The sequence below is a fragment of the Centroberyx gerrardi genome, chromosome 20 (assembly GCF_048128805.1).
Source record: "Centroberyx gerrardi isolate f3 chromosome 20, fCenGer3.hap1.cur.20231027, whole genome shotgun sequence".
Lineage (NCBI taxonomy): Eukaryota > Metazoa > Chordata > Actinopteri > Beryciformes > Berycidae > Centroberyx > Centroberyx gerrardi.
The window spans coordinates 15,051,259-15,077,464 of NC_136016.1; the positions used below are offsets into that span (position 1 = coordinate 15,051,259).

General features: G+C 39.8%; 1 protein-coding gene across 1 annotated transcript in view; it reads left to right on the forward strand.

Annotated features, from left to right (window-relative positions):
* The window catches only part of nrg3b (neuregulin 3b), a 178,582-nt gene that overhangs the window by 124,582 nt on the left and 27,794 nt on the right, over window positions 1–26,206 (forward strand). Inside the window, exon 3 of the mRNA XM_071920354.2 lies at window positions 23,479–23,550. Coding sequence (XP_071776455.1) covers window positions 23,479–23,550 — 72 coding nt within the window. The remainder of the gene's footprint in view (window positions 1–23,478; window positions 23,551–26,206) is intronic.

Here is a 26,206-nt window from a genome sequence, read left to right on the forward strand (position 1 = left end):
CTTAATAAATGGTTATTAAATGAATCAGTTGATGATTCAATTTTATAATTCTGGTTATAATCAACGCATGAATGAATTTATAAATTAAATGTTGATGTATATTGTTGAATAATGCGTTAAAAATAGATAAGTGTAAAACAGTAGGCAAATGAATTTTTCAGATGGAAAATGAATAGAAAAACACAGTAGGCTAAATGGAATCACAAAAAGTAGAATTCATTCAATTGCTTTTTTTAAATCATTTAGCAAATTGTTTTATATATTCAGTAATTTATTCATTGAAACAGAATTATGAAATTGAATAATTGAATGATTCATTTAATTACATTCACTCATTTAATAACCATTTTATTAATTGTTTTATGAGCAAGCGCTATTGTGTCTAAATTGTCAGTTTAATTGTTCAATTTGTTTATTATCTAGTAATTAATCAATAGTAATTGATTAATTAACTGGACTAATCTGTAATTATTACAGTGGCAAAGTAAAACCTCCATACATTTTCTGTGCCTTTTCATTACACACAGGAGATATAATTTTGGTCTGAAATGGCTCCTCTGGGCCAGTGCTAATGTTATCAGCGTAGCAGGTTAGCTATCTGTAGCCAGTGTACCAGTGTTAATGATGCACTACTAGAATACCCCATCTAGATTAGCATTAGCGCGCGTGTGTGTGTGTGTGTGTGTGTGTGTGTGTGTGTGTGTGTGTGTGTGTGTGTGTGTGCACGCGCGTTGCTGATGACTTTGTCGGATTGCACAAAAGCAGCGGGGAAAAGGGTGTCCATGTCGTTATCTTTGAACTTCATCCACGTAATCCTGGTAATGGCCTGGTACGTAATTTGCATTTCAAAGTCTTGAGAATCAAAAAAAATCACTGAATAACAAAGCGCCGTAAGGTATGTAATTACTCTTTATGCTGTGTAGCTCAATGGAGACGATTCAGGAAGTTTTCTCTTTATTTTGAAATCGGACTCATATGGAAGGTTTATGATGTCTGAACGGGTTTATGAATTTCACATGCTTCATCTAACATGTTTCACTGTTTGATGTGAGGGTATTACCTAAGTTTTTAGTTAGTGAACTGGCAGTTCTTTGGATTGTTTGGCCAGTATATCTTGATGGGATCAGGGACTGGTCTGTATTTGACTGGTTTGGTATGTTGCTTCATAAAGACACTGTGGCTGCTTGATTCTGAATCCCAGATCATGCTATCGCTTTCTCTCTTCAGCTTCCTGACTCTCTGTGGTGGTTACACAGAGATCAGAGAAATGTGTTTAAGACTATAAGATTGCTGGTTCCAGTTGTCCAGGTTTGGGTGGAGTGGAAATTTGGAAAATTTGGGTGGAAGAGTGCATAGGTGACATTCTTCCCTCCCTCAAAAGCTACCAGTTATCCCCATCTGCTCCAGTGCGGTTGGCTATCAGTGGAATACTGGCTGTACTGCACACCTGTAAAAGTAATGAACAATTTTTTTGTTGGCTTGTCTTGTTAGAAGAAGGGTTAAAAACTAAATTAAATCAAATTAAAACAAATTAAATTAAATCAAATCAAATATGCCACAGCATTCGCGGGATTCGCCATTTCCATGTTTGTTCACGGCTGAGGGATCTCCATGACAGAAACCACAAATTGCCTCCCCTTGCATGAATGGGCATCTGTAGGTGTGGGTGTGGAATAGGACTTGGACTCTGTTGTGTCCCCAACAGAACAAAGTTAAAAGTGCTTTAGGAATGAGAAATGACAAAAACAAAAGTGTCTCCCGCATATGATGGCTTTCGGCTTTGCTGACAGCTGAGCGTCAGCAAAGTCTCAAACTGTGATCTCAAACTGTGTTTACATTCAGGGTTCACCTGGCATTGAACATGCCGCACATCCAGCAAGGCCTATCACTTTAGATACAACCAAACACAGTACACTTCCAAAACTAGTGCCGACCGTTTTTCGTTCATATACCTTCTACAGATGCCAAAGGAAAACCATAAGGAATTGAGTCAAACATCTCGCTTTCACCATGAACACTGGGGTTTGTTCCCGCCAACAGGAGGCCCTTTCAGGTTCCAAAGCCTTGATCCTGTAGTCGTTCCATTAGACCTGCCTGGGGACACACGACTTCATTAGGCCTGCTGCTTTTGCCAAATAAAAATATAGCTCTTGGTCCCTTCTAACCTGGGCAGCAAGAAAACAGATTACAAGATTTCTGATCGGTTGCTCTGTGGTGTGTTAATTGATTTGTTTTGATTTAGCAGATGATGCAATGCAATTTATGCAGAAATGAATTCTGTACACCTACTCTGTATCATATTTAGCTTGCTTTCACAGTAAAGGAAAAATCCACCCTAAAACACTAAAACACTGTTAAAAAAAGCAGCTATTGGTACCTTGTATTTCTGGGCCCATTTTGTTGTTGTTGTATTTTTCTTATTCCTTATTCCTACGACTTGATGTTACGTTGTGATATTTCCAGTGCAGCTACAATGGAGTTTGATAGTGTAAAATCTAAAATCTATCTAAAATATCAACCGTAAACGGTGAGTTTTGATGTCAGTTCTTCAGAATCAAAGAGCAAGGGCATCTTGCTAGGCATCTAGACTCACCATTTTGCACCGATGTTCAACAATCATACAGTGAGAAATCAATTGTAGAAGAGGCAGAGAGGCCAATTTCTCCACCGACAGTAGCCTCAATAGACTGCAATGCAACGCAGCCACCAGACATGTTGTGTTTTGAGTAAGGGGAGTGACTCACTTTTTCTTGACCAGGAAAATTGTTGCTCTGCTATCACGATCGCTGTCGCTCTCTCCACCTACACGCACAACCTAGAGGTGAAGGCAACAAGTTCATGCCCGTTCTCTGGGGATTGTCTAAAGTCATTGTGAGAAATTGTAAGAAATCACTAACTGCAGTAGAAGTAGACGCGCCAGGTAGAGGGAAAGCGGGTACACCGAAAAGTAAATTACAACACTTCATCACAAAATAACTTCTGGAAAGCAATGAACATCACAAATTGTTAACATGTAACCGTGTCAGAGTATCCAAGGGTGGATTTGTCCACAAAGTGGCTTGAGACTTGACCTTTCTGCAATGTTGACAGTGTAAAGTCACTGAGTAAACTATCTCAATCTTCCAAACAGATGACTGTAAAACTGGTGGATATAACTTCATTTTATCAAATATTTCCCAAACCCCCACTTGAAAACATAGACCAGGTTCAAGTGTGGGTACATGTTCAGCACAAGCTTCCTTGCAGGAGTGCTAGAGAAATATTTTTTTTCTCGTTTTGCTCACTACAAGATTATCACACACATGGAAATAGACACTGTAGCTGAAATCATTTACAGTGTACAGTAGATATGTTTGGAAACAGCAGGTCAAACCATTTCTTATTGTGCCTATGTGTATCTTTGAGGACCACTATTGTTAAAGTTCATTTGGGTTGTAACTTAAAACTACCAAACAATCTTTCACTTCCATAGGTACTATTGTTAATTTGCAGTCATCTATAATCTGCAAGATGTCAGCTAAGAGTTCAATTTATATCCATAGAAGAGAATAAAATACATCAATCCATATCAGCAGCAGAAGATCCAGCAGCCACAGGCCAGGTCCTGCAGTTCAGTTCACCGCGTCTTACTCAAAGTGCGCATTTGCTCTTTTCCCTCATTTTGATGAGAACAGCAATCATGATAGCACCACTGAATGTCAACGAGCGGGGAAACCATGTTCCCTAGTTCCTCAGCAGAGCCGTCGGGGTACAGATCAGCCACGTGACAAGGTGCTGTGACTCATTTCCACCTCACTGGCATTAACGAGCAGTGCCCTTTCTGCTGGCAAGCACAGTGTGGGAGCAGGCAGGCTGGCTTGACAGTGTGATAAGAAGGAGGGAGCGAGAAGGCTCATGCTGCTTTCATGAAAGAGAAGTCAAGAGTGGAATGCATTCACAGGAGCAGTTCTGCTCAGATAATTGCTGCGATAAAACTCATTTTTGGTTACTTTGCTTACCTGTTTAACTGAGGCTGTCATGCAAGGAGCAGCACGGTTGGATAATTCCAGAGATCAGTTTAATTTTCTGCGATAAAGATTTTTGTTTGATTATCTGAAGATAGGTTCCTGCCTTAAATCGCGAGGATTACAAAAGTGATTATCCAGCTGTATAATATGTGAGAGGGAAAATATGAAAGCAAAAAGTTAGTCAGAGACACTGGTCCAACATTTTCCTCCCATTCAGACTGAACTACTGGAGCAACTGGTACCGAAATAACCACGGATTTGAACTAAAGTTATCCATTTTCAACCAGTTTTGATGCTAGCAAACATTTGTCAATGATTCTGGTTCAATAAAAGTATTATTTGGCCATCCTCAGAAGGCGCTTGGATCCAATTAGTTTGTGCTGGATGTGCATGTAGCTATGTAAGCAGATAGCTTACGTAGGTCCTTGCATTTGTTATGTATGTTATGTACTATGAACTCTACTGTTGTCTACTCTAATCTACTCTACTCCACTTGATTATAAACGTGAACTTGGCAGTCATTTAGCAGAGAAAGTGCTTTACTTAGAAATCTGTCAGGAAAAGAGATTATCATTAGAACAAGATTGCAATCGAACGACTGAAGTGAGCTCACGAGGGAACCATATAGCTTGTACCCCCCCGCTGAGCTTCCACTGCCTCTTGTGAGAAAACCATCCTTGCTGCCCTCGTAATAGTCTTTTAACATACTCTTTACCAAATAACCCAAAAGACACCTCTCTTGTAATGGTTTGGGTTACTAACAAGCTCGGAAGTCTGGCTGAATTCTCTCTCAGGTGAAAATGTCAGGCTCAGAGATATGGAGGAATGGGTAGATCCAGCGAGATAAAACACTGAAGGTTATCCTTGATCACTGCAAGATGTAATCTCATTATCACTGCCACTTCAGAATGAAGTTGGGGGAAGGAAGAGAATGAATGATTCTGAGCAACCACTTGATATTCAGCAGGTGCGTGATCAGAAATCGCACGTGGTCATGCTTCGAGTATTGTTGGTTACACCGTGGAAAACAAACCTTGATTTTTCTTCATCCTCGTGAAAAGCGGTTATTTACTGAGTGCAATCAGATTGATTTCGCCGAGTTGCTGTTATTTTTGGGGCAACAGAAGTGATTAGGATCCTCGCAAATGTACGCACACACAAACCCACACACTCACTGGGAGCTTCGGGCTCGAGGCAAAGCTAATCAGCAGCGCATGAGAAAGTAATTAGTGGCTACAACGGCACCTCACATGCAAGAAGAAGAGTTGGAGGCGAAAACATCTGCGTAACATTGACAGTTTTAGCTGCAGAAATTGAGAATATGACAGTGTTGCACAATGCCACCAGTGCGTTACATAAAATGCTAACAGCTATTGGACAATATCTGCCTTTGAATATATGAGAAAAAATCCTCCTATCTCCACCTTCCCCTGAACATTTTGCTTGGAATCTGATATGGATTTAATATCTATTGTTATTTTCACTTGTCATGGGGAGTGGGCCAAGAGAGGCACTGAAACATCGCTGTGAATTACCACAACTTAATTTTAAATAAGACTCATTATGAAAAATTAAACAAAAATAGTAATAAAAATTCAGTGTATGCTGCCAGGAACACAATTTAAGATGGGTTTTTTATTTTTTTTATTTTATTTTGGCACCAGAAGGAATCTTAGTTAAATCATAAACATATACTCAACAGCATAATGTCGCACAAAAATTAAGGATAAATTGGTTGAACAATGTGTAATAAGAGCGGTTGTGAGCAACAGCAGACGACACATTTTAACGACTGTAGAGCAAATTTTTAACTAACTAATTTCCTTTAAAACATTCTGCAACATCAAGGCCAAACAAAGATTTAATCACTGAGCAGAAGGAAATAAATAATTTAGGTGGCTGACACAACTATTATCCACATAGTAGAGGAGTACTAACATTTTTAACAATCTTTTGCTGTCTTTGCAGCTTATACCTTATGAAGTCAGCCATAATTAGAAATGAATGAATTAATAAATAAATCTGTCAATGAATACATAATATATATGTTAAAATTATGTGTATGGAGGAAAATCTGTCAGTACATCAATAAAAAACTAAAAATGAGTCATAAATCAATAAATGAATGCATAATCAAGAAAATACATCCTATAATGACCAACCACCAGTGTGTGAAACAGCACCCTTGTGTTTGATTGACACAGCCTTGTTATCATAGTAGGGAGAAATACAGAATACATACACTTTTATGGACATTTTTATACATTTTTCTTAATTGTAAATGCATTGTCTGGCTCATCAATTTATTCATTTATGTTCACTGTTTATTTATATATTTACTTCCATATTTCTGTGCATTTTGTGGCATTTATTTTTGAATTCATTAACATTTATTTATGTATTTGTTTATTTCTAATTACGGACGATTCTCTCCTCCATAATGCCTGTCACTGCATATAAGCAGAACATGCATCTGTAATATCAAGTGTAATTCTCCACTCAAACCATGTTAGTAGGCAGCACAACTGACTGTGTTGACAATGCTATCAGTACGTGTCAGCTGGTTATTGAGTTGCAAAATGTTTCTCCCTATCAGCATGAATTGGTGAGCATGGGAAAATCTAATTAGCCGCCATCACTGGGGATGGAGCTTGAGTGACATTGATGCACTCCACGTTGACGTTTTTCCTCTTATGATTCTCAGACTCATCCACCCTTCATTTTCATTTCTTTCATCCATCACTTTCATGTTCATCCTCTTAACGGTGATTCTAAAGTGTGAGACAGATAGCTATAGCTATACTGAATTTAACCACAGGCTAAAAGCGGAAGCGCATCCGCTGACAACTGCATAGTTGGGGTTACGGTTGCCCAGACAGATGCATGATTTGGGTTTATTCTGTTAGCACTTTTGGATAGTGAAACAAATAGCATATGGATGCTTCTATTTTACGCTTCTCCAAACTGTTGTCATTTCACTGAAAACTGGTTCAAATCAGCCGTGAAATGTCCACCAGGTGCTGGATTGCATTTGTAGCATTTCCAGTGAAGACCAATGGGGAGACTTATGGAGATTTCTAATGGTGCCAAACAGCCACTTCTGTTTGTTTCCAAAATGAAACACCATTGTGCACTGCTACGTGTCCAAAGCTGAGAATATAGTCGTATTAAATGAGAGCATAAGGTAGTCCAACAAGTCAAAAAGAGACCGCACTAAATTACAGCTGGACCATATCACATAGTATCAAGGGTAATTAAAGCATCTGAGGTCATCTATTTCAGTGCTCCAGCCACATTTGCCTCGAGAGCGAGTGCATCTCGGCTTCTGCTAGCAGAAACAAGATAGGCAATAATAGCAAAACGAGGGGAATTAAATTAGAATTGAATCAATAGCAATTCATAGCTGTCCCTGACTTATAAAAAATAGCCTTTATTTACGTGAAAAAGTCAGCAATAGGTAAATCAGAAAATATCGGTGTATTTACAGAGTGTATAGTAAATATAGATCACTGTCCACACAGAGCACACATAAATCTATATGGTTGACACCAGCAGCGAGACTGTGAGGTTATTTCTCCAGCCCAATTCTCTTCCAATTAGTATCCCAGCTATAACTTTGCTCTGCTGCCTCATTTTTCATTTCTAAATGTGAAATCCATTCCCTAAATCTTTTAGGGGGGATTTTGTTTTCTCACCGCCTAAGGACTATATTTGTTTTGTGTTCCACTTGGATTCCAGTGCTCAGATTTGTGCTCTGTCAAAGCAGTGACTTGCCTATGATGTTGTCTAGGGACACTTAATATCATTGCTATGAACTATTTATAGGAGGCCTGATATTCCAAATGGGATATCTGAATGTTAATGGAGCTCACAGCATGATTTACTGCTTGGCAACATAAAAAGTTAAAAGGCGCAGGTGAAAGTGGGTCTGATGTTGGGTACTCACATTTTTTTTTTTTACCTATTTCTGCCTGACTGTGTGTTTTATTATGTGGTCCAGAAGTGGCTGCGTGTATCACAGCCACACGTTGGGATTTTGAAAACATCCTACAGATTCAGAAATCGCATCATTTGTTCAAGTAGGGGGTTGGGTGTGCAATGTTCCCTCAATTATTGTATGTCTTATGTATCTTTTTTTCTGTATTTTGTGTGCAGTGTGGCTTTACCAGTGTCCTGCTTGGAGACTTTATGTAACAGTGGACCTAAATAGCTGATGTGCATAACATAAATTCTAATGCCTTATGAAGCCTTTTAAGCTGACAACCTACATAAAACCAATTCTGACCAATAATTTATATTCCTTCATGAACCGAATTACATATCATATATTTATAGACACACATACGCACACTTTTCAAACTGTCAGTATTTAATGTCTGAGGAGTCCGGGCTCCTAACTCCTAATGTACTGTAAGGGCCTGAAAGGTCTAAGTCTGCAATAACCACAGTTCAGACCCTATGGCTTCAACAATCAATCTTTTGAGTTTGACAGTACAGTGTTTTCCATTTGCCCCCAGCAGTTTAAAAGTTATTCATGTTACTGCAGGTGTAATAAACTAGAGTGAGATTTAAAATGGAGGTGAACCGTAATGAAGTCCGGGTATGAGGAATGGTGCGTACTTCACTCACACTCATTTATGTTTAGGATTCATTCTGCCAGAATTATCTTACGAGATATAGATATATATGTAAAATCCATTTGAGTAAAATATGACTTTATTGACATATAGCCTAGCTAAGATGGCGCTTATTGCACACTGTAGTGTCAGTGTCTTCCTGCAGGGTGGAGAAATATGAGCATTCATTCAAGGCTGGTTGGCCAGGACAGTCAGATTGATCACAATGGGAGCAATCTCTTTTTTCCCCCAGACGCTTGTTTGGGTTCTGTTAGAGGGAGGTGTAAGCTGCTCCAGCCATCTCTATCAAAGCACACTCCTCTAAACCTCTTGCACTTGTAGGCAGCTAGCGAAAGTAAACATGCCACACACAGGAGGCACAGTATCTGTGTGCAGCCAGTGACTTCAAGATGTGCCCTCTCTCCTCTCTCTCTCTCTCTCTCTCTCTCTCTCTCTCACACACACACACACACACACACCTTATTACATTGTGCCTCAGTGTAACAGTGGTTATAGAGGACCCTAATCCATCTTTTCCAGCTGATACTACGGCTGAGCCAGAGGGTTTGGCTTCAAGACAGTTCCTCATCTACAGACAAAGCGCTGCATAGGGTGTGTTGTATACTCCCTCTCTCTCTATGTGTGTGTGTGTGTGTAGGTCCTTTGGAGCCATTAGCATTTGCAATGATTTGAGCTCAATCATCCTGAATGTAGCTGACAGGATTAAGGTTGTTGAGGCAGATGTCAACAGCATCCCAAATGTTGGGCACAAAAGGCAGTGTCCTCTTTCTTTACAGAAAACAATTTTCAAAAAGCCAACAGCCATGTCCCTACTCGGCAGTGGGAGGGCCCATGAAAAAGACCAAAGGCTCAGCTATTGGCAGAGAGAACGTTAACCTGACTTTGCCTCTTTGATCAGCTCCTGATATGAATGCAGATCAGTGCCAACGCCAGGAGACATGTGGCGTCATGGCTTTTGCACTCTGTTACGCATCACAGAACAGAACGAACCCCGAGATAAATAAAGAAGAAAGAAGAGCCAGATTTGTTTTCAGGGCAAGATGAGAAGCAGGGAGATAGGCAACAGTAATGTTGTTGATGTTCATGGAGAAAAACACATTAGATTTAAGCCTGTGCACATGATAGCAGTATTTACACAGTAAGGTCTTGAAGACATTGACCTGACCTGACTGACCCGATTCAGTGTTCCTTAACATCTCTGATATAAAATCATTATCATGAGTATGACATCATGGTGTGTTTGTACTTACGTGTATGGAAAGTACAACTATTACTGTGAACATTACCATATTCCATGGAGTAGAGTGGATTTGAACACCAACAGGCACATTTCCTCTAATAACATGGTGTAACGAGGGTGCTTGTCAGTTGCAGTTTTGGTGAGCATGCTTTCAGTAAAAACAGCAAAAAATAGGAGTAATATGGAGTGCTTTATTAAACAGAATTGATCAATTTCTCTCCGTTTGATCAAGGACAGACCAAGATTATTTAAGAATTCAATTTTGGTCTCTGGGAGCCGATGTGCTCCCCTAGGTATATGCAATTGTATAAACCCTCCAGAGTCACTAACATTTTTACAGCCTCAAAAGAAGCAAAGCTCCTGTTACCATTCACCCGACAGTCCAACCCACTGAGTGGCTCTTATGCAGTGGAGTCGCTACCCCCTTAATTCACTGTAAAACATTCACCTGATTCAGTCACCAGGGGGCTTGAATCCGTGCCATTTGGAATACGCTAATATGTGATTTTCTTCTTATGTACTTCAGGGAAGAGGGAGAAAGTAGGTGTAGAAAATGTAGGTTATTATGACTGCATTTAAAGGACAAGACAGAGATAGTGAAAGCATTTAAAAAATTAGCTCCGTTTGTCAACTTTTGCCACTTTTGCAGAATTGGTGTAAACAGCATTTTTCACCCCACCGTCTTTCACCCTACAATCACATCTATTAATGGCAATGCATTTTTCTGCGAGGCTGGGCTGCTAGTCTAAAGGAAAGCCTCCCTCCCCTCTCACCCTGTGATATTCAAATGACATCTAAATGTAATGGTATGGTTATTTACAAAGCTGAGGCACTAATGTAGATAAAGGTCTCTATTCTTAGCTGTCTGTCTACAGCACTATTACAGCTCAGGTTAAAAGAAAACGCAGGGAAATAGAGATTAATAGAGGTTGATATGGTGGCAAGGATTTCATAAGCACAAAATGAGCACCATTACATGCTTATGCAAAGAACAGGCGTATTCCCCTGGCTTTGGCTAGTCAGTCTACATTTGGTTTATGAAATTTACTCTTAGGACAAGATCCAATGCATATTAATGGACCATTATAAATGTTATTGTGCAGGGTCACTGCTGCCGACTGATTTTTCCCTAAATATAATTGAAAGAAAAGACATACAAGTAAAATTGAATTTAAGTATATTTAACCAAAGCTTTATATAATTAGTATTTGGCATTTGGTATACAAAGGTAATGCTATTATGTGCTCCAGTTCCCCCTCAGCTCAGCGGGGCATTACAGGTTTTAAATCAATTTAAGATTTAAATCCACTCAAAAGTTGTTAGTTGATCTGAAGCAAGAGTTACAAACAGGGAAAATAAGGTAATGTCTTTGCAAATAATCTGCATAACTCTACTCCGAGAGGATCACGAACAAACAAAGTCCCGCTTTGTGTGTCTCTGGACACCTGAGTCTAAGATGAACTGTATTTTAAAGCCCAGGCAGATAAACTGACTGAAAATGGGAGAGGTAAACTTTACATATAAATCCTCATTTACCTATTGCCAGACGGAAGAGGATTATCCAGGTGGCAGTTGGTCCTGCCATGGGCTACATTGATGCAATCTGCTGCACACACTAAAATACTCAGCACCTCTGGTAAAGATGAGTCAAAAAGGCTGTTAGAAAAGAAAATCACACACAAGTAATGAGTCATGTTCTATGCCTGCCTTTCTATATATTGTCATGGTACCAAACAACACAGTTGAGCTTAATTATTTTTTCACAGGCACCAATTCTAAAGGGGCGTGTAAATGATATAAAAGATGATAAGCTTTTAAACACCTCAGTGACAAGTAGAGCCTCTAGTGTGTTTTTTTCTCTTTCCCACCGTCTTTCTTTATTACAGTTTAATAATCAAGTTATGTCCTCTCAAGGCACGGTTCGAACACCCCCGCTAATGCACAGGATGATAGTGATAGCAGCCAACAGTCTGTGTTGTGGTAAACTGGCAGTAGCTTGCAACCATAGCTGAAGTCCAATGATTAATACAGTCACAGACGTCTCTGGTGATTCAGGAAGATACTGGATTGGTTGCTCACTCAAGCACTTGGGGATCTGGGAAATAATCAAAATGTTCTCAGTCAGTTATATTCATCATAAATACAGTCATAGCCAACTAGTTATCATTCGATTTACATATCACAGAACCACTACACTATAGAAGTCTTCTCTCACAGTGCATTGTATTAGTTTCACCTATAAATTCACCATTCAACACTCACCTGGTGGATACATAGCCCAGTCTGTCCCTCGTACTCATATACATACTCCAGTGTGTTTCGGCCATGCTGTGGCCTTCATCGGGGAGCAGCACACCAAACCGAATGAAGAACAAGATGGCGGATAGATTCATCCTCATGCAGTTTGGTGTGCTGCTCCCTGATGATAGCCACAGCATGGCAAATCATGTTACTCTTGTTGATAAATAAGAATGTTTTTAACCAGCAAGTGGAATAAGAAAACATTCCTCAAAAAATCATGTGCAGGGAAATGTCATGTCCAGTCTCATGAGCTTCAGATTCAAACTTGCAACCATCCGGCTCAGAGGCTCACTCCGCCAGCATTAAAGGTACACTGTGTATGATTTATGTAAAATAGCACTCCCTGCAGGCGCAAAGATTATTTAGATTGATCTAAATCAAAAGAAAGTCAACCTTTCTCCATCCCTCTGCCAATCAGCGTTCCAAACACCGAGCAAAACAAACATAATCAATTCTAAAAACAGTTCAGCACTGATTGTGATAACAAGTCAGCAGTAATGTCTTTATGATAGGACCTGCAGAAATTACTCATGGTCATGTGGCACGACTTCTGTAGTAATGTTACTAGAAACATGGGGCAAAGTGCAGCACAGTAATGGCTGGGGGTCTGCATACTGTAGGTTACACTCTAGGGCTTGTGAGCTCTAGATTCTTATCATCAAGGCTAATAACTTTGCTATGGCACATCAAAACCAATTATTGATGTTCTTAAGCAAGTCTTTTGCCAAAGGGCCAGATGATGATAATAAATAGAGCTGATGGGCGATAGTGTTTTCACTCTCCCATGTGCTGTATTAGGTAACTCCGCTCTGTATGTATATTTACAGAAGCAGAATACAGAGGATAACATAAATTACGCCAAATCCAAGTCAAAATCTCTCAGCGAATTGGGCAGTTAAACTTAGCCTTGGTTTGCATAACCAATGACTGTCACGAACGGGTGCATTTTGAAGTCACTGACAGGCGTTTTTGGGCGTTGGCATGTTGAAAAATATGTCCAGTGTGAGACGATTAGAGACGATTGGCTCGCGCTACATTCAGTTACACTGGAGTAGGCGGGGCTTAGAATTGTACTGGACTTCTGGTTTAAAGACTAAATCAACACTAAATAGGACAGAAAATTGCCGCTGCACTGCTCTCTGTGGGTTGAAATTTTCAAGCATGTTGCACTTCTCACCCCAATCAGGTGATGTCAAAGCAGGTGTTTTCCATCAGCTGTCAAAGGCAACGCATAGGACACATAGGGCACCACTTGATTTAGTGTTGATTTGCTCTTTACAGCTGGATCCTAGCCCCCAGAGAATAACAGACAAACAGCTTATAACGTTAGTAGCATCCTGCCACTAAAGCACAGCAGAGCAACAAACATTAGCGCAGTTAGCTCTGTATATAATAGAAACATATTACAAAGCAGCTGGGCTTTGTCTTTATCAGACTCGGCCCTGCATAGCTCTGCACCGCCTGGTTCTGAGTAATGGAAATTAGGTATTAGATCTAGTTAGGAGGGCTATAGTTTCCCCAGTAGCAATAGTCCAAATAACAAATGTTAGATAATGTAAATTGTCTTTACCTGTCTAGGAGAAAAATCGGCAACTTGGCATCAATTTTGGTCTGTCTCAAGTTCCTCCATCTTTCAATACCAGTGTGTACTCTTGTTTTTGATCTTGCTCTATCAAAGGCATTTTGAGAGGCATACTGGGGGTTTTCAGTCACTGTTGTGGGAGGTGGAGCTGGTTGAGCCTGAACTGTTAAATGGGGCGGAAGGGGCTCTAGCTATAGCGGAGGAGCTGTTTTACGCCCCGTAAAAAGTATATTGAGCTGAATACAGGGGACAACAAACAGATTAGACATTCGTCCTTCGCCCATATTTTTTCCTCTTGTTGAGAGGATTGTAGGCTAGATTAAACTGAATATCTTACATAGACTGACTTTAATTGTAATTATTGTGATGATGTATTCTTACACTGGGAAAATGTGATAGCCTTGTGTTACAAACAGCAGCCCCAGTGATCTACTGCATTTTTCATTTGGTCCAGTATGGGATTTCTCAGGCTAAGTGTGCCTCAGAATCTTGGAAATCTTTTCCCGTAAGATTATAAATTATGAATCAAAAGCAGTGGGTAGAATAAGTAATAAAATATACCAATAGAAGGCCACTCGCAGGTGCTATGGTACATGCAGATGGCTAGTATTATTACAATTTGGAAGTGCAAATCTTCTCTCATACCTACATGGGCTCCTGGTAACACCCAGCCCAGAGTATACCTTCGAATGTAAAAAACGGAACATCATTTTCCAGCCTGCCAGGTTTGTTTGCCATTGTGTTCACGTGCACCCACGCGCAGACACATACACACGCACAGAAAGAGAGAAAGGGCGAGAAGAATCCTCTGAAGATGAAGAGGAATACATCCCCTTCAACAGCATCCCCTCTCTTACTCTGTCCATCTCTCCTCACCCTTTTCTTCCCCTGTGTTATCTCTGGCCCTTTGAAACAGCACCTGTTACAGACTCACAGCTTGGGAGCGCAGTCATGATGTAGTGTGCACTCCTGCGTGATACAGTGCCAGCTACCAGTTTCACGTTCGGCCCTGCTGATACGCAAGGCAAACACGCTGAAACATCTCCATCCTCCAAGAGCTTAATGACTTCTTGGAGCATTGTAGATAGGGCACACCAGACCACAACATTTTGTCCTATGTTACTTTTGTGCTGTGTTCTTATTGAAATATTTCAGTTTGCTGGTTATCAAGATGACATTTGATAGTACTGTAGGACTGCATGTGTGTTTGTCTTGATAAATGCACAGCACCCTTTTTTACTTTTATATTTAACTTATAAGATGAAAAATTAATGATCTCCTTAGGGAAATTGGGACACTGCAGCAGCAATAATAACAGGTTACAGTACAAGAAAAAGGAATATAAATAAGAAACAAAATATACCAGGGATGTCAAATATATGCAGTATGAGATAAAGTGAAACCTTACAAGAGGCATGCAGATGGTTATATAACCTTACTTACATAATTCTGCAACTATCTTGACTTTTCCCCACTGTACATTTCTATAAGAAACTGGAGGCTCAATTAGTCAGAACCCTTAGGAATGGAGCTGTAATGAACTGTAGTTGTTTTTGGCAAAAACTATTTCTGAGACTACCACTGTGTGACTGACCATATGGATTTGAATCACAGTGTTCTACTGTTGCATTACGTCCTACTTTTCTCCTCGACATATAAAATTGCTTTATTAGTACATTCAATTTTCCCTAACTACCCTCAAACTAATTAATTCTCTACTTACTATATATTTATCATGCCAATTATTTGATTTGTATGACCACATTAGTTTTATAGCCACATATTTTCAATATATTGAAACAGAGAGGAAAGTCCCTCAAAGATAACCTCGCTCTCATAATTTCACTTTAAAGGCCTCTTCTTGGTACAGCATTAAAGTTTTAAATAATAATCCTGGCACCTGCATATCAGTCTTGTATGTAAACAGCTCACACGTAGCCGTAGACATCCATCAAAGTCACTTAAGGTATAAATCATGTCCACCTTACCTTCCCCCGTACACTGCTGCAAAAGACAGATAGGAATATGCATGGCTTATGCGATAAAGGCAGAGGACTGTCTTTATCCGAGGCATTTTGGTCTTGTTGTATTTTTTTTCCCATAGAACAATCTGGGAGATTGCTGCCAACTCGCAGCCTATTCTTCCCTCTGACACCATCAATAACAATGAGAGAAGTGTCAACCACTGATTAGGCTTTGATATTGAAAGTGAGGCAAGGATGGCTGTGTGTGTGTGCGTGTGTGCGTGCGTGTGTATGTGTGTGCATGTGTGTGTGTGCGTGTGTGTGTGCATTTCTTATTATAAAAGAAATTAGACCACAGGAGGTCTTATTTTTTTTCCTTATAAAAAATGGATTTCAGTCAGTCATCCCGACCTTCCCAGTAGTGAAAATTAGGCGGTGGTGGAAAGCAAGTTGAGCTTAAATCAACTGCATGTCCTCCATCTACTGCTATCTTCTACTTTATACACTTCAGTCTCTGAAGAGGGACGTGATGTGGTATAAAGTAGTTATGTTTCATTCACTACTGCAGGTGCTGTACCTTCAAAATGACTAAATTAAAATGCCACACTATTCATTAACCACACACAGTGAATGGAATGTAAATAATTCATTTCAGTAATTTACTGGAATTAACATAATGCCACATTGCATCTGTGTTGGTCATGCATATGCAAATCTTGATTTTATTATGCATTTAATAATGACTTGTAGGTCAGGCCATGCAAATTAGGGGTAACGCCCAATTCAGTCAGTGTGTCTTTCGAGAGGTGGCAGTAAGTCAAAAGACTCTGTGCAAAGTGATAGGTTTGGCTATTGCACATGGCTAGAATCTCTTCTGCCAAACGCTGATTTGCTTTGATAGTGAGACTGAAGAAAGTCATTTGCAACAAGTCAGGCAATTAAGAGAAAGGCGTATTCTGTCCAAGAATAGCCGCATTCCAAATTCCAGAAGCTGACATTATTTGTAGATACTGTCTGTTTACCACCCAATCATCATAAATAGGTGAAATCAAGTGCCATGTTTTTGCAGCAAGCAAAGTTTCCGTCTTGATCCAGTTTATTTTCTCATTTATTAATGCAGACAGCATAAATACATCTTTGAACATTTCCAGTAAGTTATTTATTTCATTTTGGCAACTTTCAATTTGTGGCCAACTTGTTATGGTTCGTAAGGGTAATGCACTGTCTAATGAGAACAGGTGCTTGAGGTCTGGTTAAAATCAGCCTTTATGATGGTAGACAGTTTTTTGAAATGTGGGATAAGTGGGATCTATGGATGATCATCTCCAAAACTGTCCAGGTTTGGCTCACAATGGAGTCAACTGGCTATTTACATTAGTATTTGTTGTTAAAAAGTTGATTCTTGTGCTGACACCTCCAAGCAATAGCATGGAGCATACTGTAGCAACAAGCTGTTGCAGAAGAAATATAATCTGACACATGTTGGTTATTTGGTGTCCTATTTCTATTTTGCATTTGCAAGGCAAGTCTTAGGTGATGATAAAAAAACAGGGGAAGTAAGTCCACAGGTTGTTGGCAATGTATTACAATACCTGTTATTCTATGATAGATACAGCTGGACCACAACATTTATGCAAACTTTGCTATTCTGTGATAACGTTAAACCTGGCACTAAACCACTGCCACCTCTTAGTGGATTAAGCTGATAAAACTCATTGTTAAGGTACACAGTGCTCTTTAATGGAACATGTTGGCGCCAAAACTGGATTTGGAAACCCCGACTGGCAAGAAATAGACCACACAACGCAATCTTAGGCTCCAATTCAGGGTTGAACTCAGCCATTTGCCCTTTGGGATGCCAAATTTTTCTAATCCAAAGTTTTAGGGGAATTGGATTTTCAATGCGTCTCACACGTCCCCTTAAAAAAAGCACTTTAATTCCAAGAAATTGGTTTTAGCTGAATTTAGCCTAGAATGTAGGCTTCATAAAAGAGAATAATTGCATGTTTAATTTAATCATATGTAGAAAGTCAACAAGGCTACTTACATGCGTTAAACTATATACAGTATATTATTCTATCTGCTCATATGCTACTACCATCAGGGTATGAATGATGAGAGAAAATGTATGAATCTATTTCATGTTTGCCAGAAAAAAGGCAAGATATGTTTTGATTTATATATCTGTGACGAGTCCATCTGTTAGCTTCAAGTAATGCATAGGAAAATGGATTGTTGTTGTTATTCCTTTGTCTCCGATAGAGGTTGATAAAATTAATTCAGTTCACTCCATTTAAACTATCCATGTCAGCCAGATACTGTGCATCCAAAAATAAGTTGCTAGTCTGAATTAGGAACATGTCAGGGCGTGCCTGTATGTGGGGAAACCACACATCAGGTGCACAACTGCCCAAGAGATGTTCAATCCTGCAGATAAGTCGGGGCAGTCGGTGCCCAGCATCCTGGGAGAATTTTTCATTTGCAGTAAGCTACCTGCCTGGTGGTCAAGACAGATCTATGGTCTTGCAGTTAATATATTGGAGATGTGCGGGCCAGCATACATGGGCGTCGGAGGGCAAGGGAAAGGTTCGGCTGCATATAAACACGATCACATTCCCTTCCCCTCTTTCCTCCTTGATCCCTTCCCTCCACCTCTTTCCCCTCCCCTTGCACTCAAACTATCTTCCATTTTTCTTCACACTAATTAACAAGCAGGATGGTGATTAGTTATGAAGCAGCGCTCCCCACCCCTTCGTCATTCTCCAGACACAGAGGTGTGTTTTCTCTATGACTGGAACATGTGTTAAAAGCAGCTGGGTAGTCACAAACAGTTCTGGCGCAGTGGGGGAAAACAGGCTCAGAGACTATAGCTGATATTCATACACACACTGACTGGAGGATATAAATACACACATCTGAGATAGCTGTCGTATGTGCCCCAATCCCCACACACATCTAGGTTCACTGTCAGATATTTTCTATTGAAGCACACCAACACACACACACACACACACACACACACACTTAAGTACAAGCTCTTGTTCTCACATTTCCCTCATCCAAGATACACACACACAGACACGTACTCCAAGCGTATCATTATCTCACATTGTTTATCGTGCATTCAGGCATTCGACTCCACATTCACGCAAACACATTTACAAAGCATTGTCTGCATCTCATTGAAGGATGGCTGAGCTTGTTTCACAGTGCTACAGAGACAGTGGGAGGGGAGAGATGGAGACATAGACAAACAGAAAGCAAGCCCAGACGTAAACAGATAGCCAGACAGACATTTTGCCTTCGGGTTTGTGATTCAGAATACTAACAAGGCATCGCAGCGCAGACCCAGGGAAAGACGGTGTGATCCGGGGCGGAGCCGAGCGGTAGTGGGGGTGGCACTGCTTACCCTTGAAATCTGACTGGCCAGCCCGCATCCCGCCCCAAATTTTCTTGTGCGTCATTGGCTGTTTTACCCAAATTGACACATTGACATTGCATCAAATGGGGGAATGCATGTGTTTTATACCTAAACAAGGCACCCTTTTTTAACAGAGATCCTGAACATAAGGATGCTGAAAGGTAGGCTTATTTCCTAGCACACAGACACCCAGGAATTATTCGTTTTCTTATCATGTTAGAATATTTAATTAAACACGACCCCTAAACGCTCGTGGTCTGCGTCATATCTGAACTGAAGGTGCCCTGTTTACTGAGGCATGCAATTACATGTATTCTAACTTTTTTTAACAGTAGGTTGATGTAACCACACAACGTTAACTTTCATCTACAGCATCTACACGTCTGCCAATGCTCCAGCTTCTCCTGGTATTCTTTTATTTTAAGCCTTTCTCCCACTGTGGCCCCCTGAGTGTCATTTCTCCCATATTGCAGAGCAATTCTTATTTGATAATGAATCTAATGTCTTTGCATTTGTCATTTGGACTGGTGAGTTATGCATCGTGTGGCATTTTCCTTAGCGTCTTCCTTATCATTGTGACAGGTTTAGTCTTAAATGGTCTATCTCCATGGTAATTTATGCTAGGGACAGCTTTTAAAAGGCTATTCTCTGTCTCATTTTGCTCTGTGTTTATATGTCTGATCACTTAAGGTGGGCTTTCTAAGATGCAAACTGTGTACTGTATATTATAAACTGTGACCATGAGGAACAAGTGAGGATATTCAGCGTTGAAAATTGTGATGTGATGTGTGTAGATGTGATCCAAACATTAATAAAGCCAGTGCAGCCACAATACACAGCAGTCTACAAGTAGCTCTGCATGCTGCTATGAAGAGTAGGACTACATAAATTCATTTGTGTGTGTGTGTGTGTACCTGTCTGGCTGTCTGTGTGTGTGTGTGGGCGTGTGTGGGTGTGTGTGTGTGTTTGAGCAAGCTTGGAGGATACCGGTGCATTGCCTTAGTCATTTCCAGACTGATTAAGCGTTAGAAATCTAGCAGTGAGAGAGACAATGACAGTAGAGAATCAAGTCCTTTATCTCCTCTTTTGGTTGGTTGAGCAGAGAACTATAGAGGTTTGTGTGTGTGTGCGGGCGTGTGTGTGTGTGTGTGTGTTTTGGTTGTTACTTTGGATGTGAAATGACATAATGAGTTTGAGGTTAAAGATTCACAGGCTTCAGTTGGAGAGTATTTTCAGACATCGGCTGAACAGTTAATGAGTCCCCATATTTAAAGGTGCAATAACTAACATTTTTACTGCCCCATAGCACAAAATGACCATACTATATCTGCAAGGGTTTGATAGGTTTGTTGCTCAATACCAATGAATCAGTGATCACTTTGCCAGGTACTGAGATTCATGGCTCTCAAAACTCACTTTCTGGCCTGTGCTTGTACTGGTTTTGGAGCAAAAACTCAAGCATTGGAATTGTAGTTTTCATATTTCAATTTAACAGTTCTTTTAACATGAAATGTTTTCTGAAATCTTGATCAATAAACATCACCAGGTTTTAATACTCTATTGCCAAGTTCTCTTTCCAGCCTTTTTGCATTTCAGTATATCCCAATAAGGACAGGGTAAATTGCTGGAGTAAATAAGAGCAAGTAAATAAGGTTCTGATTCAGCAATCCAGCTTCAAGTCATTTGTCATGCTACATAGTTTCAACATGCTTCCCCCCCTAATAATTTTCCTATTTGAAATACCTTGTTATTTGCTGTTATTTAAATGAATGGATAAACAGAAGAAAGAGGTTTCTTTACATAGCTTACTGATTTTTTCAGCTAAATGTTGTTGTATAATACAAATCAAAACAGTCCTTGCAGGGATGGAAACTGTATATAATTCATGATTTCTGTTGAGAAGAAGTATGTGATTCCTTAAATGTATTGCATTATAGTTCATTTTTAACTCGCATGGTCTTTTTAATGCTGATTTTCATTGGACCCCCCCATTTTAGTTTTGGCTCCTTAGCCCTCCCACATTGAAATTGCCACTGGGTGTAAAGAACATGAACATGTAAAAGATTGCTTCCTGTCACAACTTTAAATGTAATGTTATAATCGTATACCTTTTTCACTCTGTTAAGTGCCCAAATCTTCCTACATTAGAGAAGAGGCAGAGCGAAGCTTGGGCGCCCATTACCCCCCATACCGGAGCCAGTAGAACTTGCGTTTTCTTTCCACCATCCTGATGCACCTGATCCATTAAATGCAATGGATGGAAACAATTTGCAGCCATTATAAGCCATCATAGGATCATATACTTCACCCTTTATGTCATGTATCATAATGATTTCTGGAAAAAAAAAATATCTTTATGGTATTTCTGCTATATTTGATAGTGGAAAATGGGAATGATCAATGTTTATGTCTGCCCATTTATGCATTATGATGCAAAGCTAATAGGTTGTTACAAATGCTTCTACTACATAGTGAGCACAGTGTCCCCAAGAGTTATTATATCGCCTTCAGGAGCATACATCTTATTTATTTTCACCAGTCATGCAGTTCCATCCTGGGTCATAGAGGACACAGGCTAGATGATTGCCTGAGAACTGAACATAAAAAGCTGTAGACACAACAAACACTGAAATTCTATCACCGTTTTGCCGCTCTGATCCCCAACTTAACCTAACTTGTGATCTCCACTGCTCAGTTCAGTTTACACAGTTCACTCTGTTTTTTTGGCTTTTCATGCCAGGTCAAGCCAAGCTGAGTAAGCCTGAACGGTACTCGGCTGGCCTGTCACTCATCCAGTATGTGTAGGAACTGTGGCACTGTGCTGGAAACGTGCTGGACAGATATTGATGGATAATGCGTGTGTAAATCCCCCGGCCGCCTTACAATAGATCATCGAGTGACAGAGTCGAGAAAATATAGACAATTCTGACATATCGGTCGGTCATGTACAAGTTTGTGTACAAACAGACGCATCAAAGAAAATCCCCCAATTGTCTCTCCTAAGCCTTGAAAGAACAGAGGGATGGATCATCCCACTAAATGTTCTCAAAGTATGGCGGTTATTGAAGATAATAAAAAATGCTTAAGTCCTCTTCGAGAAAGGCTTATCCAATACCATTCGCTATTCTAAAATGTTGTGCCCAACTAGGGCTGAGTAATGAATAACAACACCAAATTTTATCCTGAATTTTGGTATTAGTATCAAAGTCAATGCAATAATCAATATTGAATAAATTCTGTAGCATTTCTGTAGATTCTTACAGTGAATTGCCACATTTTCAACTAGATTATATTGAGAAAATTCCGCATGGCCTCATGGCCAATTTAGAAAAGGAAATGGCACGCATAAATGATATAAAGGAAATCATTTACTCTATCCCTCATGGCAATATGATTTCCTTAAACACTGAAAGGTGAAAAAATGTATAACTTCCAAAATGATACCAAACTTGAAGTATTGGAATTGGTATCAGAAGTGAAAAATCTCCAATGATACCTCGCCACAGTCAGCACTCATGTCACAACACTCTTGGATGCTTCATTCATTTAGAATGGCGGAAATATAAATATATAAAGTATCAGCACAAGATTGTTGACTGTGGAAAATGCCCAATCATTACATGAGATTACAATGAGTGTCAACTGCCTGCCTTGTTAAAATGCCTTGAGACCATACAGGGTGCTTGAAGGGTGCAGCTAAAAATCTCACTGTGCAAAAAAGAGCTCAAATGTCATAACCTTTGTAGATATAAATGACAATAGTTGAGGGATCTGCAGGCATCAACTGTGCACGGATATTTGTTTGATGACAATGGCAAATAGTTGCAGAAATTACTGCTTGGTGCCAGGACTTTGTTTATGAGTGTTCCAAATGCTTCTCTTCCACTAGATCTTAGGTTGTTTGCACCGTGCCAAGCACTCTCCATCCCAGTACCCCCATTTCCTCCAGTGGGACCTGGCATTCCTGTCAGTCATGTGCTATCAGTGAGGTTGCAGGCGCTGCTTAGGCCTGCCCAACTATCTTCCCTTTGCTCTCTTTCTTCTCACCCCACCCTTCTCGACAGTTTCTCTGTATCTCCCTCCTCCACTTCAGTCCTCAGTGAGCACTCAGCCTTTCCCGTCCGTTCAGTCCTCCGTCTCGTCTAGGTTTCTTGTTCTGTACTTTTCAGTTTCTCCTTATCTCAAGGTCTTTTCTGCTGCTAGTTCATGCCGTACTTCATTACTTTCTGCTTGGGTTGTCTTACTTCAAATCTCAAATCTCTCCCCTTTCCCTCTCTCTCTCTCTCTCTCTCTCTCTCTCTCTCTCTCTCTCCCTCTCTCTCACAGGTGTAAGGAGGGCTATCATGGACTACGCTGTGACCAGTTTGTACCCAAGACAGATGCAATCTTGTCAGACCCAAGTACGCTCCATTTTCTATTTTTCCTCCTACAGTATTGGTGTATTGATCTGCAAAGTAAAAACAAATCCATAAGAACTGTGTGTGCTACGTGCCCTTGAATGAAACTATTACTGGATCCGTCAAGATAAATATAAATTAATTGAGATCAGCTTCAAATTAACCCTTTGCAGCACAGCATTCTAGCATTTTTGGGCAAAAGTCCTAATACTGTTTTAAGAACTAACATCTAATAATAGTTATTCTTCTGGGATGGACTTTAGGTGACATTTGTATCCTCAGTATACTCTTGATTTTATATAATCTCAGATATTATATGCTAAAATGTCTCATTCTTAGTATGCAGTAAAAAAAACGTACCTACATCTGATAAAAGGTTTTGATTAATTTGATTAATATGTCCCTTAGGCAGTTTTCTATTGGTCTTGTAACGTTATACAAACGTCAGTTATTGATTCTATAGATGAAATGTACTTTACACATCATGACTCACTCTGACGTCTGTATGGATAGAAGGAGAAAGAGAATAAATGAGATTTCTCTAACCTATAATCATTACAGAGATAATAATCATAGCTTTACAATTGCAGAGTTACGGTATATTATAGTCTGAGAGGTAATGTTACAATCCCCACGGCACAGTAGGTCATTTAGGAGAAAATAGATGTTACCATTATCATATAATATCCATTTTTGTCTTTTACTTAAAAATCTGTGGTCATAGATCAATCAGTAATATCATAATGTGAAGATTTTCATTTGAATAAGAATCCGAGAAATCAGTGGGACAATAACAAAACATTACAATAACCATTACAACATGAGACAGTAGTCAGACTGTGCATTGTGATATTGTGTTTGTTGATTGGACTATATCACATCAGACCTACGTTTAGAAGTGCTGCCATGCCAGATAAGTCCTGAATATAAAATCCTATGGATACCATGCATAAACTCTCCAATTTTTTTTTATTACAGTCTTTAATCTTGCTTTGCTTTTATGCTTTGCGTCTATAGCTCAAGGAGGGAAAAGTCCTGACTTCTCTATTGTTCATGAAAAACAAGGCCCCTGGAGCCTTTGAAGCCCCATGACAGCTCGGTAGTCTAGTTAAAAAATAAAGCAGAAGTCAGAGGGACAGGGAAGAGAAGTTGGAGGCCCCAAGCCTTTCCCTGGAGACTGCAGCTTTACAAATTCACACTGTTTTATGGAGAGACTTGGCTCTTCTGTACCAAGAGTCAGAGTGAGACCTTAACTCCCATGGCCTTCTGTTTGATGCCACCAAGCCCAGTGAGACTCCATTAATGGGGTCACAAGCTAGTGTCACGAAGCATGTTTCATGCTCCCTCATGGTATCCAGTTTTCACAGTGGGATTCATTGTATCTTCTATGACCATTTTTCTCTGTGCCCAATCAAACTTTTTAAACATTTGACAGTTGTTTTTTTTAGATAGGTTGAATATTTTTGTGTTCTGCACAAGAAATCTCACTTTGTTGAGCTGCATTTTCAACAAATGAATAATTTAACACATCCCCATTTTACAAGACTAAAAGTCTCAAAGGGTGAAGTACTGAGGGATTTTTTTTTTCCATTTTATGTACTTTAAGTGCTCTGTAATATAATAGATATTTGTTTGTTTGCTTGTTATTGGTAGAACTAGAAAAAGTACATCTCCTGAAGAAAATGTGTGGGCTAACTGAAAGCAGTTGAAAGTGTCTGACTGGAAGAATCACTTGACACACAGAAGAACACCTAACATTTAAAGAAAACTATAGGAGCATAAAACTTTGAATTGAAGTAGAAAAGTAAAAATAGTAAGATTTTGTCAATGGATTAGTTTACCTTTAAGAGCATGAATATTAAAAAATGTGTTTTGGTGGAATGTATCTATTTCTGAACATTCCACTTTTCACATCTATGGGAAAAATAAAAGTTGAATATTTTAAAAAGTTAGCGAACAGTTGAATATATCCACACATCTCCTAGAGTGCTGAACATCACACTCCCATCACAGATGTTTCATTAAATTAGGCCCATGATACCTCCAGAAGAAGCATTAGTAACTTCTTTTCTCACTATTGGTCAAAACAAAAATAGGCTAATGAGACGGCTCATCCTGCTATAGCTTGAAATGGCCCACTCAGCAGTTCAGACAGAAACAGCTCAACAGTAAGCTATATTAGACAATAACACTTGGAGCTGAAAACAGTGTATAACCACCCACTCCTGCTGCCATAGCTATGCCATCATATGATATATAACCCCTTTTTAATTATGAAATAGCTTTCCATACTTTGGAGCCCAACTGCTGTGCTTTCTTCTGACTGCTTTCGAAGTTGCTTGACCGCTCCCTGGGTGAAACAGCAGAGGATGTGGCTGCAATATAAATCCACAGCACATAACTCCCGTACCTGGCTGTCCAGCCCTGTTCACCCCCAGCTGCTAGCTCAGTGTATCTAAGCTTCTTTATTTCATATACCTCATCTACCGCATCTTTAATGTAGTGAGTTCTACAAAGTGAACTGTTGAGTATTGGACCACAATTGTAGGTTAGGCTGACTATCTCTGGTGGGACTGTAAGTTGCTGGCCTACGTCTGCTCACATTTCCCAATTCCTACTGCATCTTCCCCTAACTTCCCTAACATGTGCCTTGTCAT